This window comes from Paralichthys olivaceus, chromosome 12, assembly GCF_024713975.1.
Source record: "Paralichthys olivaceus isolate ysfri-2021 chromosome 12, ASM2471397v2, whole genome shotgun sequence".
NCBI lineage: Eukaryota > Metazoa > Chordata > Actinopteri > Pleuronectiformes > Paralichthyidae > Paralichthys > Paralichthys olivaceus.
Genome location: NC_091104.1, coordinates 3,543,472 through 3,553,579, shown reverse-complemented (window position 1 = coordinate 3,553,579; position 10,108 = coordinate 3,543,472). Strand labels below are relative to the sequence as shown.

Genomic DNA, 10,108 nt, shown 5'->3' with positions numbered 1-10,108 from the left:
ATTGTGTGAATGTTCATGAACTAACTGTTGTTTCCAGTCCTCGTCAGTAGACTCGTGTTCTCCTGCATCTTTTCTACAGATGAATGAAGGTCTCTCTCTCTCTCTCTCTCTCTCTGCAGATTTATCAGTTAACTGAAAAACAATCTGACTCGACCTGTTCCTGCTGCACCCTTCTGCAGTTCAGAGCCACAACCACCAGGTGGCGACGTTTCCTGAGGATCAGCTGCGTCTCTGTGAACTCATCACACGGAAACACTGCCACCTTGTGTCGAATAAGTGCAAATACATCAACTGAAGAAATAAAATACTGTTGTCAAAAAAAAATTTAAATTTTTGAAATTGAATAAAAACAATCAAATGAAATGTACCTTGTTGAAGAGATCAGCTTCTGAGTCAGAAGCTTTTCAAACGTGAGAAATTCCTGCGTCTCGTTATCCAATAAATAAACTTGTTTATTACAATGACAATAAAAGATAAGTAGCAGCTGCACCTTTGGATTTATGATGAAAACTTTGAACAGCTTTGAATGGATGAGTCAGAGTTCAACTCACAATAAAGTAATAATAATAAAAGAACAGCAGCTTTAACATGGTGAAATATCCCTTTAATGATCTCAGAGTTATAGAACTGTGTTTAGCATCAGTAGCTCACAAAAAAACACAAATACTTTAATTCTATACGCCAACATACGCGACTACAAAACTTTACAAATGTGTATACAAGATTATATACAATACCTTGGAAAAAAATATAGAGAGATATAATCACAAGTTTTCCGAGGGATACCAGAAGCAGAACATTTCATAAAATAAGATGCAGGGCTCCACGTTCTAATTCAAATGTCAGATCGATGATCTTCAGATTCCAAAGTAATTGCAGGATTATATAATTATAATATTATTATTATATCTGTGGTATAAAATGATCAGAATCTAGTTTCTTATTGGAGCTGTTAAGAAAACGATGTTAACTGTTGAGTGGTTTATGATTAAATGAGGGAATTTAAAGGACAGTTTTTCTAAAAACAAAACAAGTACACGTTAAAGAAATGTTTCTGGAGTTTGGTTTCTGTATTTAACTTTTTAATCAACATCAGTGTGATCACAATCGTATCCGGGATACTTTGGTTTCATTTATGGAAAGTGGAAAATAATAAAGCTGTTAATTACATTTACTCGCAATAAATACATGACGGACTTGGAGCATGTTACAAAGTGATCAGATGCTTCCGACAGAAAGAAAACAGCAGCTCTCTGCTCAGACTCAGTTCAGAGGTCACATCCGTCAGAGGCTGCATTTGAAGACAGATTGCGTCACAGCAGCACAACTAGCCCGTCCCGTTTCAGAGTCTCCGACAAGAGTGACCTTTCCCCCCCGAGCAACCAAGACTCCAACGGGTGGATCCTTCTCGAGACCAACCTGTCCCAGGATTCATTGCGCTTTAGTGACAAACTGTTTTTCAAAATGATAAAGCAACGAGACCAAAACATCTGTTTGCACTTTTACACGAATCAGACTTCGACTGAACCGAACAGCTGCCAGCGCACGTGTTAAAACCAAGAAGCACGAACGTTTTATCGACGTGTCGTTTCCAAACTTCTCTGATTTAGCGGATCTGAAACGTGTGAGCTGCGTAAACCGAAGCCTGAAAGTAAAACAACTCCAGAGAAAAAGCAAAGACGAGAAAATATTTGACGTTGATCTTGAGTCGGATCAGAGATCATTTCCAGTTTGTAGGTTTATTAACAAATAGTATTAATAAAACTACACACGCTGAGAAAGAATAACAACACAGACATTACAATACATACATGGTGCCAAATAATTCTCTTTAAAGAATCATCTTTAAATGTTTCACAAGTATCGTTAAATGAACATTAGACCGAACTTTATGTATCGAAGGTTTTATAAGTTTGTGTTTAAGGCGACGTCGACTACAGGTGACGGTCTTCGAAACATTTTCCAATCACATAAAGAAATTAAAGAAACTCACTGATTCAGACGTTGGTCACGTTTGTGCTGAAGAAAACTGTGGAATCATCCACCAACTGACTTTGTTTCTACAGGAAGTCAGCGACGCTGCAGATGTTAGCGTTCAGTGTTTGTGCAAAACTCAAACTGTGGATTTCAGCTGATCGTTACAGCGTCTGTGATGAAAACAGGAGATTGAAACATGCTGGAGATGTTGGTTCAATGTGACTCAACAATCAGGATCCATTCAGAGATCTGCTGCTGCCACGATCTTCAGCTTTGGCTCAATCAAAAAGAAAAATGATTTTCTCAATCAGCTGCTTCGGTTTCCTGCTCCGGAATTAAAATCTTAACCCGACGACACTCTGATGTCTTGAGGGAATAAAAATATAATAGTCCAGTCACTCCACCCAAACAGAGCTCAGTGTGATGACATTTTAACTGCAAGGTGCGCTTGATTCCGGGATTAAAAAGACAAAACTTAGCTCAGTCCTCCGCGGCCTTGACTCCGAACCCAACACTGTTCACATCAGAACATCTCAGACGAGTGAAGGAGAAGCAGTCCCGGAGTTTAACGCCGTCCAATATGGCCGCCAGCACGACGTTCACAGAGTTGACCTATGATATTAAATTAGCTGTGGAAAGGAGGAGAGACAATCCCCTCCTCACACCCAGGAGAGACAGACAGGCAGTCACGCAGGCAGACAGATGGACAGACAGGAAGCCAGAGACAGACGGGGACCAGCGGGTGGACGGACGGAGTCATCGTGTCACTGGACGACCTCGAAGTAGTGCAGGATCGCCATGATGTGCTGAGGCATGAAGACGTAGCCGGTGTAGACAGCCATGCCGGCCACAGAGACGAGCAGGGAGTCTGAGGAGGAGACGTTAAGGAAGCAGAGGCCACATCAATGTTTTAGTTTAACGATGCGCTGCTGTTGCTATGGCTACGCCTGGCGTCCACACTGCCCCAGAGTTCTGCAGGCGCTAAATCTGAGACTTGTGTAAACGTTTTAGTTTGAAACTCTGGGGTTGCGTTTGAGTGACCTCAGCACTTCTGAGGCTGTTTCCGGCACCGAATCGTTTCTTTTTTAAATCTTTACTGTTGACTCTCCGTGGATCGACGTGTTGACACTGTCAGCAGCAGGATCCCTGAGCAGCTGGAGTCCTTGTTAACACTTGATGGGACGCAGCCCTGAGGCGGACGGTAACAATAAGGCGCCTGTGACTAATCCACACAACCACACCCGAGCCTGAGGGGACACCAGGTCGCAGGCTGAGGGTGAAACCAACGGCAGGAAGACGATACCACCACAGATCAGGAACCCATCGCTGAACCCAGCGTCACCGCAGAGTTAGACTCAAGTCAGACAAACACACAAACAAACTCTCTGGCGTCTGTTTGCTTCAGAACGAGGGCGAGTGTCACTGAGGGGATCGAGCTGGAGCTGATAGATGTTGAAGAGCGATTACTTTTTCTATAGGAGCTGCAACGAAGAACAGACAGACGTCGTCCGTGTTCGTTCCTCCAACTCAATTCAAAAAATGGCGGCGGTTCTGCCGGAGATGTGACGCTACCACGCCGACCAATCACAGCTCTGCGTCGCCTAGTCTCGTGACAACACACGTACATGACGACAACCGGCTGCGTCCTGAGCGTTCCTGTGCAGACTTGCTGAGGCTAGGCGTGTTACTGGAGGAGTCCAGTAGAGGGCACGCCACAGAACTCGCTCGATGATCAATGACTCATGTTTCTGACACTTGCGGGTTTGATGTGGTAAACAAACAAAGATAAACAAACAAGAAGGCCGTTAAAACTTTGAATATCATTAAGTTCTACAGGATGTTTATACACTTACACTGGGGGCTGGTGTGTTGGTGTCTGCTTGTTATTGTATTAAACCTCATGGGAACTGGTTCTGATCCTCTTCCTAAAGAAACTATAAACAAAGATGGTGACGCTCATCGAGGGGAAAAGTTTCAACACTTTCAGACTCGTCTACAAACTTCAAGTCCAACTCCTTTGATCCTTTGATCCGTTTAGAGCGTTTCCTCTGAGCGAACGAGAGAAAAACAACAGAGAGAATTTAAAACCTGGAAGCGATGAGCCTTTAACTCGGCGGCCATTAAAACACAGACAGGAATCCTTATTATTAAAAACACGTCTCTCTCTCTCTGTCTCTGTGTGTCTCTCTCTCTCTCTCTCTCTCTCTCTCTCTGTGTGTCTCTCTCTCTCTCTCTATCTCTCTTCAGTTCAACTTTAACTAAAACTATCGCGGGCTCGTTCACGTTAAACCGGTTCACTCTCGACACGGGGACGCGCGGGTACCAGGTGTTTAAACCGGATTAGCCACAAACTTCCCCTGAAGACTGAAACACTTTGTTACGTACGTTCGGTTAGCATGTTAGCACGTTAGCATGTTAGCACGTTAGCAGAGAGGTGAAAGGATACTGAACACCGTCCGCTCCCAGGGCTCCAGCATGTAGAGCGCGGTCACCAGCAGATACTGGTAATAGAACCAGGACAGATGTTTCCAACAGTCTCCCAGAGCCATGGTCGCACTTCTTCGTCCTCCTCTTCCTCCTCTTCTTCACCTCCGTCTTCTTCCTGTTACGGGACCGCTGACGCCTCATCACGCGGCGCTGCCTCTCAGCCAATCACAGCCCCGCGTTCAGCGCACCGCTCTGACGTAAGCAGGGAGTTCCAACGTCCTCTTTTCAAAATAAAGTAAAATAGAACTTTTTATTTAAAGATTAAGGTGAAAGGGTCTATTGACAGTAATTGAATATAAAAGAATCCTAGTGATGTTTTCACTCATGTTTATTAATCAAACTGTACAAATGGTTGTTTTCTTTACCCAGAACGAGCCTATATGTTGAAATACTTTATATTTAAGTACTTTAAATTTTCATCAGGAGCAGGTCCTCTCTACGGAGGCAGACATGTTTTTTTTACAGTAGCTCAGACTGGACAAACTAAACCTTTTGAGTTTTTAATGACAACTGAAGCCACCACAGGTTCATGTTTGCTGTTGTGACACTTCACCACTAGGTGTCGCTAAATACTACACAGTGAACCTTTTAATGTCTTTTAGTTACAGAATCTGTGTCTTGGTGAAACTAAAGCATTTTGCTGCCACAACATAAAAAAGAAAAAAATGGATCGGTATCATATTATCACGTGATAACTTATTGTTTAAACACAAAACTACCATATAGGGTTAGCACATGTAATAAGCTCTAGATTTATATGTTTGGTTCTCTGATAGTTGGACCGTTTATATTTAAAAACTTTATCTTTACATCCTCTCTACTGAGGCCGCCATGTTTTTAACAGTAGCCCAGACTGTGTTTTAAGTTGTTACATTATGATGCGATCCATTTTACGTTATAACAACAATAGGTTGTCACATTAGAACATGAATTATGATTTTATATACGATAGATTTCCTGTTTCAACTGTAAGTTCTTCTGTGATACAGTTAACGTCTTACCGATACGTTTCATCAGGTTGTAATGTGATTTGTCTAAAATTATATTCTGAATCTGATGTTTTTTCTTTTTCAGCATGGCAGGAAAACACTTTCAATAATATTGTATATTTTCTCTACTGTACCTCAGTAGGAATCTACAGACTTGGGTCACCGACCGAGCCACAGGTACAGACATCTGACGTTTGTGTTTTTAATGGAAGTCGCTGACAACAACTAAGACACAATGAAGCCAGCCTCATCCTCATAGAAAATTTGGCATCAATTTTTATACAACTTCATAAAAGCCCAGAGCTTCAGCGATTCAAACAAAAAACTCCAGCATCCAGCTCCTCTTTCACTCATGTGATCTGACAGGTTCTGACAGAGGCCGCACAACTTTAATTTAAAGTGATTCCAAAAGAATTGTCCAATGTTAAATTATCATAAGCTATAATTATTGTTTGAAAGTCAACAGACAAATCATAAACAATATGTTGATGGTGAAAAAAACAACGTCTCAGAAAAGTCTCACTCGTTACACCATTGAAAAAAAACACACCCGTATCAGTCATAATGATGTGTTCAATAAAAAGAAAAAAGATCTGCCTCTCAAATATTTGTAAATCCTGAAATATCAATACGGGTGTTGGCCTCAGAAATCATGAATCACTCGAGTGTGAACGTTCAGTATCGACAGTGAAGAGCTGCAACGTGCAGATTCAAATTCCTGTTTGTCCGATATTTTAAAAGTTTCAAAGATGGATGACGTGCTGCCAACATGTATGTAGCTTTCCTCTGACGGTGAATCTTTTCAGATTCATGATCGTGAGACTTGTTGACATTCACAGCAGGAGTCTCGCTCTCAGTCGGGACGCTGATGGTTCTGTTCTTCTCAAAACAACCTCTGTGTCACGCACTCGCTCAGTCCATCTCAGCAGTGGCTGGCCAGGATGTTGAAGAAGTGGTACACCTCCTCCTTATCGAACACGGCCACCTCTGTGGAGCACTCCGAGCACTGCACCGGGTGGTAAACTTCATCGGCGTCCATCCCTGCCGGCGACGGGTCAGGAGCCTCGCTTGCAGGTGTTTCTGTTTTCTGTCCCCGTCTCCTCTTCCTGCTCCTCTGCTTCCTCTCCTGCTGAGTATTGTATCGCAGCACCTCATCTCTCTTCACCGTGCAGTTCATGACAAACATGGCTCGGTACTGCGTCCGGTACTTCTCATGCCTGAGTGGACATAAGCAAGAAACGTTCACGTGGTTAAAAAATATATTTTAACCCTACCAGTCAACCTTTCATGGGTAAATGAAGCCGCTGTGCTGGTTCTGAGAAAAGAGGATCTGACTTTTTTAGTGGATCAAACATACAGTCAGGTGAATCACCATGGTAACTCATGCTGAACCACTGACTCACTCCGGAGCAGGTCAAGTTCATGATAACAGACGGTAACAGACCGATAACATAACGGTCGAGCAACTGACCAATCAGATAAAGAGTCATGGATCGACAGGATCCTTACAGGGGAGAAGAGTTTCGCCTACAGCAAAGTGAGAAGTAATAAATGTCAGCACGTGTCTATAGATGAGTGAAATGGACTTTATGAATTTTATTCATGTTTCTGATGATGTCACTCATAAATAAAGACAAGCTCCGTAGATCAGGTTTTCAGGATGATGACAAGGTTCAGTGAAGCTGAATTAACGAAAACATCGTTTTGTCAAATGTTGAGCTGACTTCACGGTACAGGCCCCTAAAGTCCCACCTCTGACAGTCCAGACAGAGCATCGTCATGCAGGCGGGACAGTTGAGAATGGCGTCACTGCTGGGTAAACCCTGCGTTCGACGAGGCTGCGACTGAAGCGCTCCTGCTGGTCGTTTTCTGCTGTTGTATCTGAACAGGACGACATGACCACATGGTGAAGAAATCTTTTGAAAATCTGTTTTAGACAAACAAATTCTGAGTGGTGTCCTCTTACCCTCTTCTCTTGGCGTCCACCCAGGCCTGGTCTCTGTCGTCCTCGTCGGGGTCATACAGCAGCTCGTCATTGGTCAGTATGACCCGCTGTCTCCGCCTCTGGCCTGTGGAGCTGCCTGCAGAGGAAACAGACGTAGTGATGCATCTCACATGAGTATCCATCCAGAGCAAAGGGACGACCTTCTCATTACACATCCTGGGGAAATGTTCAGGCTGTAGTCTTACTTGGTTTGTCCTCTTCGTCTGAGTCAGAGTCGAAGTAGACGTTATCGTACATCTGAGGTTTAGGGAGTCCAGGTCTGCCGCCTCCTCCATTTCCCGGGTTTGGTTCTGCAGAATTAACACACACACATGAATTTATCTTTCAAACTAAGGTTCTGTTTCACAGTGCGGATAAACTGGACCTGTTCAGTCTCACAAAGATGAGACGTCAGTTACTGATGGATCAAATATATATACAGTATATATTTCTTTGATATTCTGCAATTATTGGTAAGATGATGTGATCAAACCCCAACAACAAACAAATGCAACTGAAGTTTGATATTTCATAGTTTCACATCAGACTGGGTCACATCCATAAAATGCAGTGTCACCTTCTGTCGATGGTCCCCAGGTCCCCTCCAAGGTCCTGATGGTGGAGCTGAGCTCTGCCTCCATCTCCTTCTCAAACTCATCCCCGCTGGACGACTCGCTCTCCCCCGTCAGGTACTCTCTGATCAGCTTCTTCTTCTGGTCCGGAGTCCCGTTCAGCAGCACGTCCAGCTCGTCCTCCGAACTGAAACACGATGACGGCGAATTTTATCAATATAAAAAATGTTCATGAATTGACAGTGATTTTTAAGATGTTGTTATCAAATGCTTATGACAAAGAAGGAGAAGAAGAGGTTTGATATTTTACAGTTTAATGATTAACTTCAATGACACAGTCCAGCATCTATAAATATGATTAGACACAGCGAGGAGGTTTAACATTTAACTGGATTTAAAGTGTTTGACCTTCTCTGCTAGTGAACAAGTTAGATCCCCAACGTTCACTCAGGAGGAATCAACCACTTTTAGAATCTTAAAGAAATATTTAAGTGACATTTATCGTGATAATTATCGAAGTCAACATATAAAGAGACATTTTATCTCCATATCATTTTTCTTCATATTATCGATGTACCACAATATATACTCTGAGTGTATGTCACTATTTAACTTGGCTGATCTAACCACAACAATCTGCTGCTTTTTGAGTAACTTCAATGTCATATATGTTATTTTAATGACTTATTTAGGACTTTTACTGAGTGTGTACTACTACTACTAATACTAATACTACTAATACTAATAACTATAATCTTATTTGAGTTATTATCGTTGAATATGATCAGAATATGTTAGATTCACGTTGCGTTAATAAACAGTACTGAAACAAAGTTAGCATTGTTAGCTAACCGCTCTGTCGTCACTTCTATAACGTTTGTTTACGTTAGCATAAAGCCAACTAGCCGCTACTTAGCCGCAGCTGAGTGTCTCGCGTGAGTCCGACCTGCTGGCGGCGCCCTCCTCGTCACTCGGCTCCTCGATCTCATACGAATCAAACTCCTGCGTTTTATTCGCTTCGTTCATTTTAACGATCGAAACAGAAAAAATAACGAAGACACGAGATGTTTAACGTGTTAGCAGAGAGGACAACTTCCGCTTCCGCTTCTTCTTCTACTTTAACAGGAAGTAGGTAAGCACTACTACAACTCACTATTGCCACCAACTGATCAGAACTATGGCTGCAACAGAGAAGTACAATTAAATAAAACTTTATATACAGTCAGTGTCTTTATATACAGTCAGTGATCATCTTTATATACAGTCAGTGATGGTCTTTATATACAGTCAGTGTCTTTATATACAGTCAGTGATCATCTTTATATACAGTCAGTGTCTTTATATACAGTCAGTGTCTTTATATACAGTCAGTGATCATCTTTATATACAGTCAGTGATCATCTTTATATACAGTCAGTGATCGTCTTTATATACAGTCAGTGTCTTTATATACAGTCAGTGTCTTTATATACAGTCAGTGATAGTATTTATATACAGTCAGTGTCTTTATATACAGTCAGTGTCTTTATATACAGTCAGTGATGGTCTTTATATACAGTCAGTGATGGTCTTTATATACAGTCAGTGATCATCTTTATATACAGTCAGTGATCATCTTTATATACAGTCAGTGATCATCTTTATATACAGTCAGTGTCTTTATATACAGTCAGTGATCCTCTTTATATACAGTCAGTGATCATCTTTATATACAGTCAATGATGGTCTTTATATACAGTCAGTGATCATCTTTATATACAGTCAGTGTCTTTATATACAGTCAGTGTCTTTATATACAGTCAGTGATCATCTTTATATACAGTCAGTGTCTTTATATACAGTCAGTGATCATCTTTATATACAGTCAGTGATAGTATTTATATACAGTCAGTGTCTTTATATACAGTCAGTGTCTTTATATACAGTCAGTGATCGTCTTTATATACAGTCAGTGTCTTTATATACAGTCAGTTATCATCTTTATATACAGTCAGTGATGGTGTTTATATACAGTCAGTGTCTTTATATACAGTCAGTGATCATCTTTATATACAGTCAGTGATCGTCTTTATATACAGTCAGTGATCATCTTTATATAC

The 10,108-nt window shown here is 41.6% G+C and overlaps 2 protein-coding genes across 2 annotated transcripts; both read right to left on the bottom strand.

The window, feature by feature from the left end:
* Positions 1-1,065: 1,065 nt before the first annotated feature.
* Positions 1,066-4,559, bottom strand: sptssa (serine palmitoyltransferase, small subunit A). The gene is made up of 2 exons (XM_020105914.2): positions 4,424-4,559; positions 1,066-2,845 (listed from the first exon to the last, which is right to left on the bottom strand). Exons 1-2 carry the CDS (start codon positions 4,524-4,526, stop codon positions 2,742-2,744), a joined length of 207 nt encoding a protein of 68 aa, XP_019961473.1. The 5' UTR covers positions 4,527-4,559; the 3' UTR covers positions 1,066-2,741.
* Positions 4,560-4,774: 215 nt separating this feature from the next.
* eapp (e2f-associated phosphoprotein) lies at positions 4,775-9,142 on the bottom strand. The gene is made up of 6 exons (XM_020105912.2): positions 8,956-9,142; positions 8,015-8,196; positions 7,644-7,748; positions 7,420-7,534; positions 7,206-7,334; positions 4,775-6,670 (listed from the first exon to the last, which is right to left on the bottom strand). Exons 1-6 carry the CDS (start codon positions 9,033-9,035, stop codon positions 6,376-6,378), a joined length of 906 nt encoding a protein of 301 aa, XP_019961471.2. The 5' UTR covers positions 9,036-9,142; the 3' UTR covers positions 4,775-6,375.
* Between the last annotated feature and the right edge of the window lie 966 nt (positions 9,143-10,108).

Excerpts from the sequence above, each read along its gene's own strand:
- sptssa (XM_020105914.2), bottom strand. The coding sequence starts at position 4,526 with ATGGCTCTGGGAGACTGTTGGAAACATCTGTCCTGGTTCTATTACCAG. Across the intron at positions 2,846-4,423 it reads CTGGGAGCGGACGGTGTTCA|ACTCCCTGCTCGTCTCTGTG; the intron begins GTATCCTTTCAC and ends TCTCCTCCTCAG.
- eapp (XM_020105912.2), bottom strand. The coding sequence starts at position 9,035 with ATGAACGAAGCGAATAAAACGCAGGAGTTTGATTCGTATGAGATCGAG. Across the intron at positions 7,535-7,643 it reads AGACGAAGAGGACAAACCAA|GCAGCTCCACAGGCCAGAGG; the intron begins GTAAGACTACAG and ends TTTCCTCTGCAG. Across the intron at positions 7,335-7,419 it reads GTGGACGCCAAGAGAAGAGG|ATACAACAGCAGAAAACGAC; the intron begins GTAAGAGGACAC and ends CGTCCTGTTCAG.